Source organism: Xylaria bambusicola, assembly GCF_022495145.1.
Source record: "Xylaria bambusicola strain CBS 139988 unplaced genomic scaffold F5B22scaffold_44, whole genome shotgun sequence".
Lineage (NCBI taxonomy): Eukaryota > Fungi > Ascomycota > Sordariomycetes > Xylariales > Xylariaceae > Xylaria > Xylaria bambusicola.
Genome location: NW_025953597.1, coordinates 226976 through 247244, shown reverse-complemented (window position 1 = coordinate 247244; position 20269 = coordinate 226976). Strand labels below are relative to the sequence as shown.

Here is a 20269-nt window from a genome sequence, read left to right as displayed (position 1 = left end):
TATATACATACATAAGGCATGTATACGTGTAGTGTGTCGCTTGGTGACCTGTTACGAGACGAGAGGAACGACATGAGGCTCTGTAAGTAGCAATTGAATGCGAGTCTAGGAGAGAGAAAAGAAATAGGGAGGCGGAAGAATCGTGGTACCGGTAGTGTATCACTGCTGCGACCGCTCCTTTCACGTGGCAGTCCCCTTTTACATACAATACACATATATATACGTACTATGTGTATGGATATAGTGAGACCTGCCATCTCATGTCATCTCGGCAAACACATGTCTATCGTCTGATTGATTCTATCGGACTGCTAGCAGCCCTCACCGGTTTCCGCCCTCACGTATACCACGGTCACGAACGGACAAACCACAACTTCAGCTTTGCCTAGCTACAATGTAGGTAGCTGACAGCCATCGCAACATGAAGCCTAATTCGGAAATGGGCTGACAGGGATCTTTATCTGGCAGGAAACCAACAAACAGATGTCCCAGGTTCATGATTGGCTTAAAAGCACGCAAACTTGCCAAGTTGGGAGCACAAAGGACAATTCGCCAATAAACAGACCATGTCACCGAGTTACCAGGGGGAGAGAGGAGGGAGGTGGGGAGATGATCGGGTTACACAAGACCCACGCACACTTTATACAACTTAAGTACTTATCTTATATACATACATACTATATACATATTAACATACTAAGTAAAAGAGGGAGAGCATGGTCAAGTAAGCAAAGTCTGTTAAGTCAGTAAGTAAGTAGTTGACGGGTTGTTTATTCGATATGCCCCCGAATATTCTTCTACTTCCTATCACCGTAACACAAGAAGGTCTTGCCAAATAACTATCCGTCACGTCCGTCGATACCGATGATGAACGAATTTCAACTCAACTCCATCGCACACGATTCTAAGTCTGTATGAAAGAAAAAGGCCGAACCGCGGAACTCCCGAAACCCCCTTCGCATTTACTTGCAGACCGGAGTTTTAATAAAACTACATGCAAGCAAGTCTTCAAGAGCCAACAGACAAACCGCAGCTAACAACGTGTCCTCCAACTCCAACTAGTCCGTAGGGTTACCTTTTCGAAGTTTTATCTGCTCGTATGCGAACCACCTCTCGATATCAGATTGCGTTTACACCGCAGGAATAGATAAATAAATCTTGTTTTATAGCGGAGGTTACTGCCGGGGCTATATTTATAGTTGCGGCATATCTCAACGTCAGGGATGTCGGGACCGAGCTGTTGTTCCTATATTGGAGTAGATGTCTAGTCCTTGTTCTTGGAAGATTTCAATTTATACCATCCTATAGGAACTAGCTAGGAACGATTTTACGATGACGTTGCCGTATTTGATCTATATAGCTTACTATATAAAATGGAAGACTAGTTATACTAGAGATAGATCTTGTTGATTGTGGGAGAAAGTCGAGCGAGTGAAAAGAACGATATGCCTTCCTGGACAAGCTAAATGACTCATAACCTTCGGTTTACTTACCTTGGATGGTTCTCCCTGCGAGTCCCAGATCTAGATGGCGTTTCATATCAGAGTATAAAAGGATCATGATTCCCTATACTGTCTTCAAGGGTATCCGTAAGAAGCTTTGGATTCCCGACGAGGAGACCAGATTCTGCTTCCTCCTCTGACATGCATTTGAAGCAGATAGAAGCGATGGATGTCTGTCACAGTAGTGTCCTGCTGTGGTTGCAAGTAAAAGTTCTGTTATTGCACGAGGGAAATTTTAATTCCTACCCCTTATTCCCTTATTTAGCTTTATATGTACTGTTCCTTGGTCTGTGCTGTACTTCAGGAATTAGGCTTCTCTTAGTTCCGTGACAATGTCACAATATTGAGGTGCAAGTGGCTGTGATAAGCCAAAGAGCGGCCTTGAAAAGAGGCCGAGGGATGCCTCTTGAAAGGCTGTGGTTTTGACATGTGACGTGATGGAGTTGGTCAGTTGGAACATGGGAACCAAATTTCAAACAAATCAAGCAGCCCCTTTGTCTCAACTTGATCAACTAGTCGGGGTATGATGACATAACTATTGACTCATAAGGTGAGCGTGAATAAGGTATGGTAGCATAATCGGCACTGTGGGACTGGAGGGTATAATACTCGCGGCATGGGGTTGGTGGGTTCGCGTGGTATTCGTAGTTTATATCCCATATATAGTAATTTCTTGGATTCCTTTACCCCGAGATCAGAGGGGACTACTTCGCATATGTATGTATCTAGGGTTCAAGGAAACCCCTTTACAGTCCTCCTGCGTTAGAGGTACATAGCTAGTTCAACTTGATGACTGATCGGCTGACCCCTGATGTAAACAACTCGCGTTGTAATTCATAGGCAACATCACAAACTGATAGAAGTGAGATAGGAATAGAAACAGTTGAGAAAGGATAGAAGTCGTAAATAGCTGAAATGCAATAGTTGAAATTAGATAGCTAGTATACATCCATAGGTGTATAGTCTACAAAACGAACAAGTGTCGATGACGCTTACGGTCGATCGATCGATCAACTTACTCAATATAAGAAACTCCAAAGAACCCATAGCACGATCAGCACGATGATGAAGTAACGTCGCTTCCTCAGTTGCCTTTCATTCCATTTCGTTTCGTTTCGTTTCGTCTCTTCCTGTCACGCTACGCCACGCTACGTTACGTCAGCTTCCCAGCTTTGAGGCAATAAGTATCAAACATTCATCAAAGCAATCAAATCTTAATACGCGATAATACGTAATCCATCATCAAAACGCCTCGGCTCGCATAGACGAAAGGGGGCTGATTACCGATTACCCTGGCTTCTGCTATATGTAGGACTTTTTAGAAACAAGCCGCCGATCTACGCCGGAAACGTGTACGTTGTTCTGTACTGTAGATCACTCAGACTAGAAACAAACGCATGGCTACTTTTGGTAGTCTGTACTTCTGCATGGAAGGTCTCAGCCCTACAGATCAGAAATGTTCCAGAATATTTTCAGAACCTCGGCTAGGCGATTCCTGTTCCCCTATTAGCGTTGAAGGTGACCAAGTCGTAGGAGACGGAGACAGCATCATCACACATCATTACCTACCTGCATTATCGTTTTTGACTCGAGTAAATATGCTTTTCAGCACATAGCAAGACGTCTAAATTTATAATTCTAAAGGTATTTGAGGCATGAGCATTGCAGCTTAGCAATATACATGAATGTAGGAGTCGTTCTCTATCCCATTAGTTACCAAACTCTACTCCCCCGACTCGCAAGTGTTAGTCGTTTCAGAGCTGATGGAAACCTTGCTGACCATGGGATCTTAGATGGGATCGGGCGGAGTCAAAAAAAAAAAACAAGAACATACGGTTGTAAAAAAGTTCCATACATACCTCTATCATTGGCTACGTTCCGTACTGTTGGGCTTTTGTACATGTCATGCTAGCGTTGCCATGCCATGCCAGGCTATGTTTATCTGCCAGCCATCGTACAAGTCTGATTGAGGGACTTCACGAGCAGCATGTCAAGTCTCACCAAGCCTTCATGCACGTAGTTACTGCCACAGAGTACCGGTAGCCATATTCCATCCACACAGACAGATACATACATAAGTACATACCAACACACATGTGCATAGCATAACATGTAACCGTGAGCACAGCTCTCGGCATCCGTCTTCCGCGCCCCAAGAATCAGCAGCCAACACAGCCATTTCCCGCATTCTACTTCCACCACGGCCAGCACAGGTAGTGGCTCATGTAGGCAGGGGAGAGATTATGTAGCATTGGTAGCGGAGTACCTACTGCAGAAACTATGTAGCTATCCATGCATCGTGAGCTGTACGCAGTAATTGAATGTAGGCATATGTAAGTAATCTCAAGATGAGTCAGCCCGCCACCCCCATGCTCGTTCTCTACTCACAATGCTACACCCAAGCGGAGAGGACGACTATTAGGATACCTACGAAGTACGTAATGCGTCTACGAACGACGAAGAAGTTGAAAGAACGGGTATACAGACACACAAGAAAAACGATGGTGCGATAGAGTCGCAGAACCGGGTGCAACGTCGGGATGCATGCATGCATGATCACTCAGACCAATGCTGTTGGGCGAGCACGCCCCCCGCACCGCATCGCATGCAGTCCGCCGGATAATGTCGTGCAACAATACTCCGTACTTTCGCACATTTTCATATTCTTACATACTTCACTACATAGTAAGTAGTAGTAAACAGTGTACATATCCTCTATGTAACAATCATGGGCAGTCTTAGCCCTCCTCCGGTCTACCTGTCTTTCTTTCTTATAACGTTATCTACTTACTTACATCTTACTAGCGCAGGACGGAGCGCGGCACGGGGCGGCGCGGTGAAATACCAAGACAAAAAGAACTCTCGGCGCAGAGCTGATCGTGGAGAACCGTGATGGGGCTTCTCCATGGCTCAGCGCGTAACTCTATCAAACTATGTAACCCTAGCATACCTAAGTTAGCTAGCTGCTCCTAACTATTTGATAAGAAGAGCCTGTGTAACACGAAGCCAATGAAGCTTACACTAAGCGGATACTTAGTTCCTTCGAGAGCGGATAAACCAAACAAAAAGGCAGAAGATGAAGAACAAAAGAACAGGGCCGGAGTGATCAATCAGGGCTGGAAAACAGGATGATATGAGCTGTGGCGCTCGGATAAGACACCTGCCGAAGCAGATAGTTAAGATAGTGCAGATCAGGTTAGGTTGGGTTATTTCTCTATTTGGTTCATTGATTAGTCGGTTGCCTCACTTGACCGTCGTATCACAAAACCAGTGTTAGTTTAACTACATAAATCAACTACTTAACCACATGTAACACAAGAAGGGCCAAGAAACATGTTGTCGTACCAAGAAGCAGTCGTACAGAACACATAATTACATCCCTATGACGAGATAACCCAAGAAAAGAGCGGAGGCAACGAGCAGAGATAAACGTAAGCATTATGCAAGGCTATACGGAAGAGGGAGGCACAAAACTAACTAATTTGCTACGAACCGCCAACTACCAACCATCTACCGAGTTAGTCAGAGAGCATTCGGCAGGTTGGAAGAGTAAGTAAGACTTACGGTCCGATTCCCCATCACATATCACGTCTCACAATCTCATCACATCACATCATAAGATCGAAAAAAAAGAGACTCTTTTTTTCTTCCACAGCCACAGCCAAGCTGTGCTGTGCTGTGCTGTGCCATGCTATCTATCCATGTAACCAACCAACCAACCACTGATACATACCTACTCGACAAACTACTCCGACTATCTGTCTATCTCTCCATCATCGCAAGAAGGACCAATCAACAACCTCTTGTACATTTTCCAATAAACCCCCTCAAAAGGAAAGAGAAACCCAAATAGATAGCCACAGGTTAGTCTTTCAGGTGAGAAATATTAAGAGGATCTAGTTAAGCAGGAAATGCGAAACCCTCTCTATAGGCAATTATTTTATGTTCCCATTCCTTCCTCCTCGTAAATTCATTCTTTTGATATGAATATGATAAGAATACAATATACACAATTCAAATTCTCCAACAAAAAACTTTAGACAATCGGTGGCGGAGCGGGAGGAAGCAAACAACCATATAATCTTTTTCCCTGTATCAGTATCTATCCATCCATGTACATATAATAACAAGCAAGCAAGGCCTCAATCTTTCATTGTTCTTGTACCCATTTCCCCTTCTTCCTCCCCATTATCCGTGGGGGTTTCAGTGGCGGTGTTGGTGCTGACAACACTTTCCCTGCGACCGCCGCCATGAGCAGCGGTAGTAGTCATGCCTTCGATGCCAAGACCAACTTCGCCCACTCTTCGTAGGACACTGAGCAGTGCAGCCCGTAGCTCGGCGCTGACTTCTTTGCCTAGGAGCTCCACCACCAGGGGATAGAAGGCGCGGACATGTTTTCCGAATTCAGCTTCGGGCCACGTCGAGTATCCCTCCAAGACGTCAACGACGACGGGGCGCCACGCCGCAATGTTTCGCTGCTGAGACTCCTCTTCGAGCGCGAGGTAGCCCTTGATGACGTCCTTGCACAAGGGGATGAGCGCCTTCTCTACCTCGGGCCGACTCTCTGCGCGTGATGGTGACGTATCGCCAAACATGCGGAACAGGATTTGGATGTATGTCGCCGCTGCACCGCTTTCCTGCTTCAGCAGATTAGGGGGCTGTTGCATGAAGCCTTCTCGCCACAGCCTCATCCGCAGGGCCTTATCCTCGTTGAACCTCCGGGCGAACAGGAACGATTTCTTCAGCAAAGCCATCAGACGGAGCAGTTCTGCTGACGGGATCTGGGCGTACACGGCGTCATTGGAGAACAGTTCGTTAACCGTCTCGATCATGAGCAGTTGCAACACGCAACGGGATATTATGCGGTTGAAAAAACGTCGCCGGGCAGCTGTAACCACGATGGGTTGTTGCTGTAATGAGGACGCGGGCTTGTAGTCTTCCAAAGGTGTAGATGCTACTGAACCGGCCCGGGGCCGCATCTCCTCGTTAGGGCTCGGTGTCTGAGGAGCACTGGTCAGTGCGGATCCGCCCTCAACACTATCTCCGGGTTCTGCAATCCCATTTACTTCTAATGACTTATCGTCTGGCGATGTCTCTGTGCCAGGTGCAACTGGTATATCAAGGTTGAACCCATTGTGTCCAGGTGAGGACAGCGAGGCTGGAGCATTGATTGTGGCAGCTGAGAAAAGCTGATATGCTGTGGTCCTTTCGAATAAGTCGCAGAATGCCCCGACGATCTTTGTCCAGTGTTGTTCAGTAAACTTGGCAACATTCTGTAAAATTAATTGCTGTAAACAGTTGCTCCCAATGCGAGCGATTGTGTCGTTCTCTTGGCAAATACAAAGCGCCAGAAGCTCTAAAAAACGATCCAGCATGTATTCCAACGCATCGAAGTAGTGAGTGAAAAGCACAATCATATTGCGAAGGGCCTGTATCATAGTAGTAGAAAGCCATACTGATAGCTCTTCATGGTTAAGGGCGTTGGTTAATTCTGGCCTTGAACGGAGAACCATGAAGATAGGATAGAGTTGTTGTCTCCAGAGAATATCCCAGAAATCTGAGGAAAAGTCGCCTCCATATCGTAGAAGAGCTTCGAAGAAATAATTAAGAGCATTTGAACGGACTTCGAGATCCTCACCCGTCATCAGGACATCGTGAAACGCAAAGAGTATAGGTAACCAATACCCTTCTTCTAATGATGTGCCACTTTGCTGTCTCGAAGAAGCTTCTGATGTTTTAGATTCAGCTCTGGTCTTATTTGACAGAGGGCATTCTGGGGTCTTTAGCATGCGTGGTATTATTGACTTGAGAGTCTCCATAGCCTGCAAACTCTTCTTTTGAAACCGGATATTCTTCGAGAATTCAGTCAGGCATACAATCAGGTCTGTGAAAGCGCCTTGGGAAATAACGACCCCGAAACGTGATCTATACACCAACGTCACGTTTTCGAAAGCTAGGTTAACAATCGTCTCGTTGGGATCACGAGCGGCAACAGTGAAGGCCCCGAACATAGTCCTCCAACCAGATCGAATGTTCTCGCCTCGTGCTTGAATCATCTGAGCTAGGCATCTCAAAGCCATATCCTTGACGGTTAGGTTGGTCGAATTCCCCATGATGTGCTCGAAAGGTTTTAAAAAATCCTTTTGGAACTTGAAGCCGGGCAATTCTTCAATCTCCATAAAGCGCATCGAGAGTTGTCGTAGGGAGTCAAGCGCAAAATAGACAATAGCAGTATTGACATGGCAGCCAACTTTGTTGAAATGCTCGCCAAGCACAGCCCAAATATTGGTCCACTCGAACCGTACTCGGGTCATGTTATAGTAACTGATCTCGACGATTTTTTGCAGACTATACGTGCGAGGCGAGTCATTGGAACCAGACACTTTGATTTCGTCCCAGCTCACCTCGGTAAGAGCCTTAGCAAAGTGAACGATAGCCTCGCCGTGAAGATTGGCAGTATTGCTAAAGATGCGATCAATACCCTTGATCACCTCATCCGACCTGCTCTCAAGAGCAATAATTGTTGAAAACCCCTTTGAGCCTGGGTTAGAGCGATTTCGTCGTCGTGCTAATGTCGCTGATTTCCGAGGGTCGCTGTTCGTTCTCTCGGCCGGTACGAAGCGGGCTTTTGAAACGTCAGGAATGGAGCCCTCATCAACGCCACCCGATATCAGTTGCAGTCTGTCTAACTGGCTAATGCACATTAGGATGTCTTTCCATGATCCTTTGAGACTATTGCCCTCTGTCTGCCCAAGATCTAGAATCACTTTCAAGGCCTCGACATTCTTAGCCAAAATTTCCTGTGGATTGTTCAGATTCGTAGCATTTTTCAAAGCAGTCATGAACGCCTCGCGAGGAGTCGCCAGATCAAAGAGGCAAGCTATTCTGGTAGCTTGTTTCATTCCCTCTAGACAGAGCTTATTGACTTCGAGATTCTGTGCGTTTTGCATCTGACTGGAAAAGGCCGAGAAGAACGACATCCATGTCACAGCAAACATCGACTCTACGTGCTTAAAAGATGTTGCCGGAATGAACCTGATACCTGACCTAGCTGCATTTTTCCGTTGGCTCTTGAACAAGTTTTTAAAGAGCTGTTCGGATCGTAAAGAAATCTCTTGAGATTGCTGGACGTAGGCCTCTCGTTGAAGATCTCGGCCGACATTGGAAAGAGCCTGCCCTAGTCCTGCAGCGAAACCAGTTGGCTGGGATGGTAGAGTACCAGCGATCGCAGCAGCCTCCCGCTCACTCTTCAAGACAATTTCATTGCTGGCAATCTCGTCGTAGATGGCTGTCAAGTACTCCGGTGGCAAGTCTGCATTGTCGTTGATACCCCTATTATTCCGAATAAAGTCTTCCTTGGTCATCCGCCTCGCGATTTTGCTACTATGTAAATCTGTGTTCAGCAATATTACCGAATAAGCAAGTACATAAGCAGTTTCGGCGTTAGCAAATGCATTCGGGTTACCAGCCACATAGCGATCCGCGAACTTTAACATGAAACGGTCAATCTTCTGGGCTTCACCGGGTAAACGAAATGACTGAAGGAATTGACGAAGAGCATCAACGAATCGACGCTTCGTGAAGTCCATGGTATCAACAAAAGCGTGCATGATCTCAATGTTCTTGGTCTCGCCTTCTCCTAGATACTCGCCAATCTGAGCCTTATCTAAGCGATCATCTGAGAGCAGAAATCTGGCAATATCTTCAGGGCGTTCACTCGTAATAAACCCAGATTGCATCAAAAATTTGATACCCCTTTTGGGTTTAAAGTTGAATTGCCGGATACCATTAGAAAGAGCAGTTTTTCGGGCCTTTTCCTTCTCCAGTTGTGCCGGATCGTCTTCAATGACGGGTGTTGAGGGCGGAATAGGCGTTTCCCTAGAGTTGCTCTCAGCTATGGATGGATCAATAGATTCTCGAACATCATCCGTGGAGGCTCGGGTTTCGCTCTCGCCTGTAGCCCCATTCGCGGTTGGACGACCAGCCATGGACCAGTTGAGGAGGGAACGCAAAGCCTCAACGAGTGAGTCTAGCGCTGCTCGCTTTATCATATACTCTTTGGGTATGTCCAATTCGGGTTCGACAGGAGGTACAATATCACGCACATTTAACGGCGGCGGTAGCATACCCTTGAGCTGCCAGTCCGAGTTGAAATTCGAACTCAGCCCCTTCTCTTCATACTGCTGTTCCTGGATCGTGGTAACTGCCACGGGCGTGATCGCTAGCTTAGATAGATCCTCAATCACTGTCTGAAAGATATTGTCGACTTGAGAGTCGCAATCGTAATTAAGGTACAGTTCCACTAAACCACGAGGGTCTCCGCAGAATCTGGTGAGTATGCTTACGAAGTAAAGCTTCTGAGTAAGGGGTGCAGTCCGCCGGGCGAGAAGGGCTAAGTATATCTCATTCAAAAAGACTTCTATTTCTTTCTAAAACGTCATTTCAGCATGCTTATGTAAATGTATGGAGGGAGGAAGTACTGACCTTAAAGGGTGCGCGCATGTATTTCAACATTAGCCAAAAGATCTCGCAGCAGACCTCGAAAACCTTGTCTACTGAGCTCGCACCATTCCTTGTGATAGTGAGACAAAGGTAGAACTTGATAGCTTGTAGGAACGTGGTGGGCTCGTTGCTTTTACTATTGGTGATGGTACATAACGGTGAAGTAAAGACGGCAATGTGGTTGTTTAAAAGGATACGGGTTAGGTGAAGTGATATCATCTTGGAGCGCATATGTTGGCCTCGATGATCGTATAGCTGGTCAGGGGGGAGGATTTTCGTGGAAAGGTTGCAAAAAGAACGGAAGACCAGGTAAGCATCTTTGATATACACCTCATCCTCGGCATCGGCAGACTCTGTCGTGTCCTCAGCTTCAGTCGGCGCAGCATCGCTCTGTGTCGTCTGCTCCGAAACACTCCGCGCCGGCTTTCGAGCGGTCTTCACCTGGGTCACCATTGTTGGCACCTCACCTAGGTTAGAATCATCGAAACTCTTTCTGTGCTCTAGATCCTTAAGCGTCAACCTCGGACCGCCATCGTTCATGTTTTGTGGAGGGCCGACTTCAGACTCATCGTCGGCATTATTGTCCCCCGTCGACCCATCCATGTTGTCGCCACGGTCGACACCATTTTCATTGGCGACAGTGTCGGGCTGGTCAAAGGTAACGTTGCTAGAACTGTGCTTCAGCTTGCCCAGGTTCAAGCGAGCCTCCTTCATATGCAGTCTTATCTTGACCCGCTCAAAAACCATGCCGACCATCTGAGTAAGCGTACCCTGAGCAGCTTGCTGATTCTCTGTGCTCCGCGATAGCAGGAAGACGTTGTAGACCTGGCGCACGGCCTTGAGCAGGCCAGCGCCGTGTACGACCATCTTATCGTTCAGAACAGCGGCGAGCAGGGCCTGTACGATATGGCGCTGCACCTCGACGGGTGTTGTCTCTCCCTGGAAGCAGTCGCATATCGTATCGATGGCGCGGTCGAGCATTGGGGCCTGCTCGGCTCCATCCGCTCCGACTTCTGATGATGCGCCGGGGGCGACATGGCTGGAGAGGTAAGAGGAAGACACGAGCTTTTGGATGGAATCGAGAGCAGTATTGATCAACTGGGGGCTGCCTGTCTTGGTGGCGAGTTGTAAGGGGGCAAAGACGACGTCGGGTTCGGGAGGTTGTTCGCCGCCTTCTTTGATGGCCTGAAGAGCCTTGCCGGCAAGGTCGGCGAGCTGTTTGTTTCGCTGGGCCTCCTTGGAGGCGGCTATGGTCTCCAGAGAAGAGACAACGAAGGCGATGGAGCCCATGGCAGTCGAGAAGCAAGGCACGGGGCGCGTGCCATGCGCGGTCAACTCGATGGTTCGAGGTCACTACGACTCGCAGAAGCCTATGGATGGAGTACGGATCGCATGTGGTGGATGTGGTGGACGTCGTCGGGGCTGCGGATCTTGAAATAGGCTCTCGAGGGACTGGGAGGGTGTTCGTCTTCAGCGGAGGATTGGAAGAATCAACAAGTGAGAAGCAATTGGGCGTCAAAGGCTACCATGGATTATGAAAGAGTGAATGTTGGAGCAGTTGTTTCAAGGTAGCCTAATGTCACGATCCCTTTTTTTTTTCTTTGGTGTACCAGACAGATATGGGCCATTTGAGGATGCGCGATTCACTGCCTTACCACCTACGTGTAAGGTGTAAGATCAGTAGCTGTCACTTAGATACCTAGCTGAGCTGACGGAATGCGCTATGGGCCCCTGTAATTAGTACCTAAGTGCCAAGGAGTGTCTACCTAAAGTAGGTATATGTGCCTGCTGTGGGTAAGGCTAATTGTAGCAGCGTAGGTACTACCTGGGCAGCATACCTACAAGGTACCTAGTACCTACATACTTTACCTATGTAGGTAGAGGAGAGCCAGCCACAACTACCCAAGGTACCTAAGAGGTATCCTTTTTTTCAGCCACAAGACTTACATAATATGAGCACTTCTTCTATGCCGTAGGTCCTGAGTATTAGGTAAGCATAGGCAGATAAGGCGAAATGCCAACTTATAGTACTATGTAGAAGCACGAGGTAGTAGGCAGTAGTACGGTATTTTCCATAGCACTTCAGAAGATGCAGCTCGGTAGGGCCTTTGAGATACGGTAGGTCGGTACTTGCCAATTACTTAGTACTATAAATATTGAGCCAATAGATAGTTGGAGGCGTTCATGTACATCAACGGATTCAGTTGGGGAGCTCCATGTCCCAACTGAGCCTACGAAGTACTATAAGTACACTACCTACACGTGTACTAGTTTGTATTTTATATGTGCCTACCGGTACTACAAATGGACTTCCGATAACGCTGGTAACACCGGCCCTACTACATACTTACACCGCAAGTGCCGCCGGTCAGCATATCAAATCCGACCAGACAGCGCGAATTTGCTGATCTATATGAAATTCAGAGGCCCATATCTCGGCGCCAGTATCTTGTTTATACCTCTCTGATCGAGAGTATCTGAACGGAGGCAAGTCGAAGGTGATGTAGACAGGGAAGAAAGAACAGATAGGTGCTTATAAGAAGAATCTTGACCGTAACTGGCCGAGACTGGCCGACTCAAGTTTACTGTACATACTCTACACACTGTGCATACTGTAGGCGACATCCCAAATGGGCTTGGACCGTCCCCAACTTGTTGCGATGGGCGTTGTCGTGAGCCCACAGAAATCCAATGGCCACCAATCAGAGCTCTCGCAGCTATCCTGCCCCTAGTCAGCTCAACATTCCCCGAAGTCCAGGGTGCAGTCTTGCACTGTATGTTCACACTGTCCCAATTTGAAGCACCGGGCAGAGACAAGGCCGGACTGGCCCTCGACATTTTTTTTGCTCATCTCAGAGGATCACCGGGGCCAAGCTTCCAACATCTTCCCTTCTCACCTTCACGCACGTCGTCGCCACGATCCCCTCACAGCCTCCGACAAGCTGCCACCTCTGTGTGCAATTGATCAGGTCATTGATCAGGTCAGCCGTTTTCCCAGTCGCCGACTTGACGTCTTTTGCGCTCCGTCTTCCGTGTCCTGTGCCACAGTCCGGATCCACGTCCTTGTCCGCCATCTGCTGCTGAACCTTCGCGCGCACACACCTCCAACACTTGCGGCCAGGTCGCTGTTGTTCCCCTTCTCTCTTCTCCCTTCTTCTCTCTCCTCGTCCACTCGACCGCAGTGTCGCTGGGCTTTCCACATACCAAACCCGGTATTGTTTTATATCACATCACATCCACCATGTACGGCGCCGTATTACGAAGGCAAGGCCTGTTGCGGGCATCGGCCCTCCGCTCCGGCTTTCCCTCTCTCGCCAGATACTATGCCTCTTTCCCCCCGCACACCGTCATCAAGATGCCCGCCTTGTCGCCTACCATGACGGCCGGCAACATTGGCGCCTGGCAGAAGAAAGCTGGAGACTCTATTGCTCCCGGTGATGTCTTGGTCGAGATCGAGACCGATAAGGCTCAGATGGACTTCGAGTTCCAAGAGGAGGGTGTTATCGCCAAGGTTCTCAAGGACGCTGGTGAGAAGGATGTTGCTGTTGGAAACGTTCGTATTGTCCTGCCGACCTCGTTGTCCCCGTCGCCCGCTAACTATCCCTCCAGCCAATTGCCGTCTTAGTCGAAGAGGGAACCGACATCTCGGCCTTCGAGTCTTTCAGCCTGTCGGATGCCGGTGGTGATGCCGGTAAACCTGCCCCCAAAGAAGAGTCTAAATCATCCGAGTCTGCTGCTGCCGATTCCGCTCCCGCGCCGACTTCTGCGCCCGAGCCTACCGAGTATGCTTCGGAAGGCAGGATCGAGACCGCCCTGGACCGTGAGCCTAACATCACCCCAGCGGCTAAGCGATTGGCGAAAGAGAACGGTGTCAAGATCTCAGCCTTGAAGGGTACTGGTCCCAATGGTCGCATCACCGAGGACGACGTTAAGAAGGCTACTACCTCTGGCCCTACTGCCGTCTCTGCCGCCGCATCCTACGCCGACACCCCTCTCTCCAACATGCGCAAGACAATCGCCAAGCGCCTGCAAGAGTCGACCCAGAACAACCCTCACTTCTTCGTCACAAGCAAGATCTCGGCTAGCAAACTCCTCAAGCTGCGCCAGGCTCTCAACAGCTCTGCTGAGGGCAAGTACAAACTCTCAGTCAATGACTTCCTGATCAAGGCCATTGCTGCTGCCTCCAAGAAGGTGCCTGCCGTCAACTCGTCCTGGCAGGGTGACTCGATCCGGCAATACGAGAACGTCGACGTCTCGGTTGCTGTCGCTACCCCCACCGGCCTCATTACCCCGATCGTCACCAACGTCGAGGGCCGTGGTCTAGAGTCCATCTCTTCTGCTGTCAAGGAGCTCGCCAAGAAGGCTCGCGACAACAAGCTTAAGCCCCAGGAGTACCAGGGCGGCACCATCTCCATCTCTAACATGGGCATGAACTCGGCTGTCGACCACTTCACTGCCATTATCAACCCACCCCAAGCCGCCATTCTTGCTGTCGGCACAACGAAGAAGGTTCCCGTTGTCGTTGAGACCGAGGAGGGCAACTCGATTGAGTGGGATGACCAGCTTACCGTTACAGCTAGCTTCGACCACCGGGTCGTTGATGGTGCCGTTGGTGGTGAGTGGATCAAAGAGTTCAAGAAAGTTGTGGAAAACCCTCTTGAACTACTGCTATAAATGTAGCTGAAAGTCAGTAAATACCATAAGGGGCGTCTGGGCATGATTGTTCTATAGATAAAGATTCGGTTCCGTTTGTAGCGCTATGCCACGAATTCCTGTAATAATACTTTGGTTTAGTTGTGGAAACCTCATGTTCAAAACAAAAATACGTGGCCATGAGATACAATGTATTGGGACGGAGGCTGCACTGTTTCTCTGTAGCTAATTGTGATATCATGGATGCTCTACAATCAATACATATTCTCGTGCTTTAATCTCACTCCTATCGAATCGGGATATCATCATGACATATCGAATACTTCTAGTCGTTAAACGTCATTATCATGATCGTGACATTAATGAATGTCTCGTCCAGCTTTGATACGATACAATATTATCTCTACTCTGACACATCTGTCACCACAACCTCGTCTCCCTCACTGGAAGATCCCTGCCCCGAAACGACAGAGCCTTCTTCATTGTCGTCATCGCCGCCAGGAAGCTGCCTCCTCAGATTCGCCAGCACGCTCTCCAGCCCACCGCGCATCTGCAGACTCCTCGTCTCCTCGATCTGCGCCTCGAGCTGCGCTATTTTCCCCCGGAGTTCGCTTACACGTGCTACTTCCACGGGATCTAGTTCATCACCCACCGTAGAAGATAAAGAGCCGTCACCGTGATCATCGCCGGACAATGAGGCAGGAGGCAAGTGCATAACGTCCTCGCCGAACGCGCGCGCAAAAGACGTAGCTAGATTTCCGTCTTTGACGGCGAAGATGACTTCTTCGAAGAATGTGCCCCACGGCTCGTGATTATCATTCTTCTTCTTCCTTCGGGATTTCTTGTCGTTCGTCCCGTTACGCTTATTCTCTCTATTCTCCTGCCTTTGTGCGTCATCTCTATCCGCATTCCCTTCTCCATCAGGTCCAGGTATACCATGCTCGGGCCCTAAAACCCTCCTCCACGCCCTCGCAATCTCCGCAACGGGATTCCCATAGGCACCGCATCCCCACGCCCCAAGGACGATCCGCGCGCACCCTTTCGCGGCGAAAACGCGTAACACAGCGCGCATCTTGCGCAGTACGAGCTCGCGGTCAGCCGGATTCGCGTACGCGCCGTCTTCCGTCTCAGGGAGGCGGAGCATAGCGGCGCTTACGACGTCGACGTGCCATCGCTCGGTTTTAGGAAGGATATCGCGGTCATCGCTAAGATCTCCCGCTTCTCCTCCTCCTGTACTGCTCACATCATTAGAAAGGCCAGCAGGAGCCCGGAACACGAGCACATCAGGCGTGTACACCACCCCGAGCTCAGGTAATCGGTAGAACTCGTCGCGGAGGGCAGGTAAGAGCGTCGTGCGCATGCATAGGGACTCCTCCTGGCTTGTTGCGCCGTTGAGGAAGCCGCCGCCTGGCGAGAGCGGGGAGGCCATGTTTAGGATGCCGACTTTCTTCAGCCTGGCACTCTTACCTATTACACGCTCGTCGTGACTGCGTTGTTGATGGTCTTGCTGCTGTGTAGACGGAAAAGAAGAAGGAGATGGCCCTGAAGAATTGAGGAGCGAATGTGCAGCGGCTAGGGTATCACCCACGCACAAGGTGATGCGCAGACCGTTGGAGGCGTCATCATCCTCGCCGCTTTCTTTCTTTACCCGGCTGTTGCTGGTGTCGTTCGTGATGATAGCCTTAGGCTCGCTGTTCGTCTTCCGCCGTCCACCACCCCTCGCTTTGCGCCCATCCTGAACAGCAGCATCTAAGCCAGGACCTTCCTCGCCGGGCTTTCCTTCGTGAAGGTTGGTTCCAAGTTGGTCTCTTCCGAGCCGTGGTGGGTCCACGATGAGCTCGGAGCGCTCGATGCCGCGACGTGCGCGCGGATGCGCTGATAGCAGCGCGGGAATCACCTTGTTGACGGTGGCTCGGGCTCGCTTTGCGCGGGCGTCGCGGCGGAATGCTGCGGGTGGTTTCACTACTGTTGGCTCTGTGCGACCCATTGTCCTCTTATTCTTCTCCACGATTAATTGACACTACATCAGTCGCGAGGGGCGTTTCATGAGCCTGAAATCCCTTTCCCTTCTATTATGATTGCGAGGATGAGACGACAAGGGTTGTGGGAGAGGCCGGAATGTTGTGTCATGAGAGAACCTTGACGGACGCCTGAAAATATGGGATAGTGAAGACATTGGGGGCAACGCTTTTTGTGGACACAGTTCCTTAACGATGGCTCTCTCTGCTTCGACCAATGTCATGTAGCTCAGGCTGCACCATCGTTCACTTCTATGTCAATCTGTTCTTCCCATGTGATGAACTCATTATACTTGACCAAGATCAGCACCTTCTGAGCTACCCTGAGTAAATATTACGCGCTACGAAAAGACCACCCTCGAAACTTAACAAAACAAGTAACTTACTGAAGGCCAGGGATTATCCGTAGAGAAGGACAATTGATAATTACAGTGATCTGAAATGTCGTCTTAAAGTATTGTGTAAATAGCGCCATCGCTATTTTGGCGGAGGGAGCGCCAAGTCGGCCTTTCACATCCTCCAAGCCCACCTTTCCCCAACTAAGTTCGCCCGATTAAATCGGATATAATATGAAAATCGGCCGAACTTGGGTCTTTCCCCGAGTAAGATCACCATGACATCTCACGACCTGGACGTGTTATGGCTCGCCTATGAACCGATAGGCGATACAAGGCTTCTTGGAATGAACGAGCTACATACCTCTTAACCTGCCTATGTAGAGTGCCATGGAGGGAGCCCAGCGACCAAAAACTGACCAAAGGCGCCGTCGGCCTACTCTTGCTTGTGTAAGCTGTCGCAAGTCTAAGATTCGCTGCGATCGCAAGCATCCTTGCGGCGCGTGTGTTCGTGGGCGGCACAAGACGTGCGTCTTTGAAGACACAGCACGCTCAACCGCCCGGAGATCGGGGATAGCGTCTACCGCAGCCGACCCAGCTGGCACTGCCGAGACCGAGCGGCGTGGTCCCGTCACGCCAGCATCTAGCGCATCCACAGCACTGAACCACGATCATGTGTCTCCTGTGCCTGGCTCGGATTCTGGAAACCAACCTGCGCCGCTTCTCGACGTGGGTGCGTTGCTGAAGAGATGCTTCGAGCTCGAACGCCGCCTCGAGGAATCGACGGCGGCCAAGGAGCCACCGGAAAGACGCGATCAACAAAGTCCTAGCCCGGAAGGGCCAGCTATTGACTGTTATCTGGCTGTTGATATCCATTCGATGAGTCGGGGTGTTTTTTCCAAGACGCGCTGTTTTGGCCAGAGTCACTGGATGAACATCATAGTACATGTTCGTTTCACTCTTTTCTTTTTCCTTTCTTTGTTACATTCAGCTCTTGTCAGCTCGCTAACAGTGTTCCAGTTTAAATCAATGCTCGAACTATTCGAACATCAGTCCAGGGACGCCAAATCCGAGGCCGTGGCTGTCCTGAATCGATGCAAAGCCCTTGGGCGATCGATCAAGGCACAGCGCTACCCTGGCATCATCAACAAGTTTGGAACAAAAATGCCTACTAGGGATATTGCAGACAGGCTTGTGGATGGTTACTTACGGTCCATCGAGACAATCTTCCGGGTTCTTCACGTACCGACGTTCAAACGTGACTATGAACGGTACTGGGCGGCCCCTGATACGGTCGGGTTATCCTTCGTGATCCAGCTACAATTAGTCATGGCCATTGGATGTACCCTCTACGATGATTCTTTCTCTATGCGCAATTCGGCAGTGCAGTGGGTAATAGAGGCACAATATTGGCTTCTGGGTCCTCCAGCTAAGGGAAAGCTGACGATTACTGGTTTACAAATAATGGCTCTCCTTACAATAGCGAGGGAGACAGCCTCTGTTGGCGGGGACTTGGTTTGGATCCATGTGGGATCGTTATTACGAAGCGCCTTCTGCATGGGGCTTCATCGCGATCCCAGTCGGCTCCCAAAGATGTCCCGGCTAGATGCAGAAATTCGCCGGCGACTCTGGAATACGATTTTGGAATTAGAATTGAAGACATCTGCTGACGCGGGTGGCTTTCCGACAATTTCACCCGAAACATCAGACACTAGAGCCCCAGCTAATTTAGACGACACGGATCTGATGAAAGACGATGAATCAAGTGATCCTGAAGCAGGCGACAGGTTCACGGATATGAGCATTCCTCTCGCTTTACGAGACAGCTTTCGCGATAGACTTGCAATCTATCAATGGCTCAACGCTACACCATTTCGAGGAACGTACGAAGATACAATTCAATTGCATCGCCGTTTCATGACGTCCTTTAAGGGTCTAATGAAGCGACTCAAGAGCTATCCGCATTCCGGACGACAGCCAACTGCATTTCAGTGCAGGTTCATCGAGATAATGGCTCGTCGTTGCCTGATCGGCTTGCATCTCCCCTGGTTTGGTGCGGGACTCAGAGAGCCTGCCTTCTCTTTCTCTCGTAAAGAGGTCATCGAATCCGCTGTCAAGTCGTATCACTTAATATTTCCTTCCTCAGCTACCAATCTCAGTTCTACAACGCCGCTCGTCAACAGCGGAGCAGATTTGGAAACATTATCAACAGAAGGGAATGACTTGGCTCGGTTTGCAGTTTGTGGCGCTGGCATTTGGAGGCTCGTCGCCAGTCAAGCATCTATGATCATTCTCCTCGAACTGCAGACAACATTGCAAGAGGACGACAGCATAGGGCCGCCCACACCACGACCTGACCTGCTTAATATCATACGGCACTCTCTTCCCTTGTACCTCTCTCGTATCAAAGCTGGCGAAACTAACGTAAAGGGATACCTGTTTGGTGTTGCTCTAGCAGCCTATGTGCAAGCATTAATGGACGGTCTGGACGGCCCAAAGACCACTGAGCCAATCCTCAGCGCAGCCAAGAAAACAGAAAAGATATGCTTTGATCTTCTGAAACAACAACTTGCATCAGCAGAGTATGCAAACTCCAACGGCAGCGAGAACCAATTCGATTGGGACTCGCTCATGACGACGGACGAGGAATGGACGGACCACTCGGTAGGTTACTTCCCCGCCTATCCAGCCTCGACTTGGCAATTGCTAACCTCGCCAGATGATGGGAGCTTTCTTTGAGGTCTCAAGCGTTGAAGGCTTCTTAGGCTCAAACCTCGGCTTCGACTTCATGTCGCCTCCTATGCCTTTCTGAACTTGAGATATGAAATGTTCGCCTCATCAACAACCGCTTTGACTGTAAAATATCTAAAAGCTTCTTGGCCTATGAACGACTTGTACACACACCAAATCGCAACCGCCTCGTGGCCTCGGTTTCACCCTATACTATAACACATGTTTCATTAGCTGTCACCGGAGTTGGGTGTTGCAAAGGACAACATTATACATAATTGGCGCTACATATAGGAATCACTTGAGTCGTATGTATGCTTTCGGCAAGCCTGCCGGTAATAGACCGTATAGCATACACCACGTAAGACATACATAAGACTTAAAGAATATACCGTCCTCTTTACTGTAATTGAACTAGTTCTCCAGCGTTTGCTCTCGCGTTTATGTAGAGTCGCGAAGGAGCTATTACATCACACGAAGTCGAGACCCCGAGACAAAGAGCCGACCCCAATTCGGGGTTGGCTGGAGA

The 20269-nt window shown here is 49.3% G+C and overlaps 4 protein-coding genes across 4 annotated transcripts; 2 read left to right on the top strand and 2 right to left on the bottom strand.

Moving 5' to 3' along the window:
- Positions 1-5499: 5499 nt before the first annotated feature.
- On the bottom strand, positions 5500-11430 carry F5B22DRAFT_379473 (guanine nucleotide exchange factor). The gene is made up of 2 exons (XM_047971265.1): positions 9987-11430; positions 5500-9931 (listed from the first exon to the last, which is right to left on the bottom strand). Exons 1-2 carry the CDS (start codon positions 11292-11294, stop codon positions 5645-5647), a joined length of 5595 nt encoding a protein of 1864 aa, XP_047827857.1. The 5' UTR covers positions 11295-11430; the 3' UTR covers positions 5500-5644.
- Positions 11431-12825: 1395 nt separating this feature from the next.
- On the top strand, positions 12826-14935 carry F5B22DRAFT_619089 (dihydrolipoamide acetyltransferase component). The gene is made up of 2 exons (XM_047975765.1): positions 12826-13557; positions 13614-14935. The coding sequence occupies exons 1-2, from the start codon at positions 13246-13248 to the stop codon at positions 14676-14678; spliced, it is 1377 nt and encodes a 458-aa protein (XP_047827856.1). The 5' UTR covers positions 12826-13245; the 3' UTR covers positions 14679-14935.
- F5B22DRAFT_619086 (uncharacterized protein) lies at positions 14882-17271 on the bottom strand. Its single transcript, XM_047975764.1, has 2 exons — positions 17062-17271; positions 14882-16967 (listed from the first exon to the last, which is right to left on the bottom strand). Exon 2 carries the CDS (start codon positions 16642-16644, stop codon positions 15061-15063), a length of 1584 nt encoding a protein of 527 aa, XP_047827855.1. The 5' UTR covers positions 16645-16967; positions 17062-17271; the 3' UTR covers positions 14882-15060.
- On the top strand, positions 17272-20268 carry F5B22DRAFT_619083 (uncharacterized protein). The gene is made up of 3 exons (XM_047975763.1): positions 17272-17958; positions 18031-19674; positions 19730-20268. Exons 1-3 carry the CDS (start codon positions 17401-17403, stop codon positions 19820-19822), a joined length of 2295 nt encoding a protein of 764 aa, XP_047827854.1. The 5' UTR covers positions 17272-17400; the 3' UTR covers positions 19823-20268.
- The last annotated feature ends 1 nt before the right edge of the window (position 20269 follows it).

What these genes read in the sequence shown, in the direction of transcription:
- F5B22DRAFT_619083 (XM_047975763.1), top strand. Translation starts at nt 17,401, where the DNA reads ATGGAGGGAGCCCAGCGACCAAAAACTGACCAAAGGCGCCGTCGGCCT. An exon ending in GGATGAACATCATAGTACAT is followed by an intron (nt 17,959 to 18,030) that starts GTTCGTTTCACT and finishes ACAGTGTTCCAG; the next exon opens with TTTAAATCAATGCTCGAACT. An exon ending in AGGAATGGACGGACCACTCG is followed by an intron (nt 19,675 to 19,729) that starts GTAGGTTACTTC and finishes TAACCTCGCCAG; the next exon opens with ATGATGGGAGCTTTCTTTGA.
- F5B22DRAFT_379473 (XM_047971265.1), bottom strand. Translation starts at nt 11,294, where the DNA reads ATGGGCTCCATCGCCTTCGTTGTCTCTTCTCTGGAGACCATAGCCGCC. An exon ending in ACATGCGCGCACCCTTTAAG is followed by an intron (nt 9,932 to 9,986) that starts GTCAGTACTTCC and finishes ATGACGTTTTAG; the next exon opens with AAAGAAATAGAAGTCTTTTT.
- F5B22DRAFT_619089 (XM_047975765.1), top strand. Translation starts at nt 13,246, where the DNA reads ATGTACGGCGCCGTATTACGAAGGCAAGGCCTGTTGCGGGCATCGGCC. An exon ending in AGGATGTTGCTGTTGGAAAC is followed by an intron (nt 13,558 to 13,613) that starts GTTCGTATTGTC and finishes CTATCCCTCCAG; the next exon opens with CCAATTGCCGTCTTAGTCGA.
- F5B22DRAFT_619086 (XM_047975764.1), bottom strand. Translation starts at nt 16,644, where the DNA reads ATGGGTCGCACAGAGCCAACAGTAGTGAAACCACCCGCAGCATTCCGC.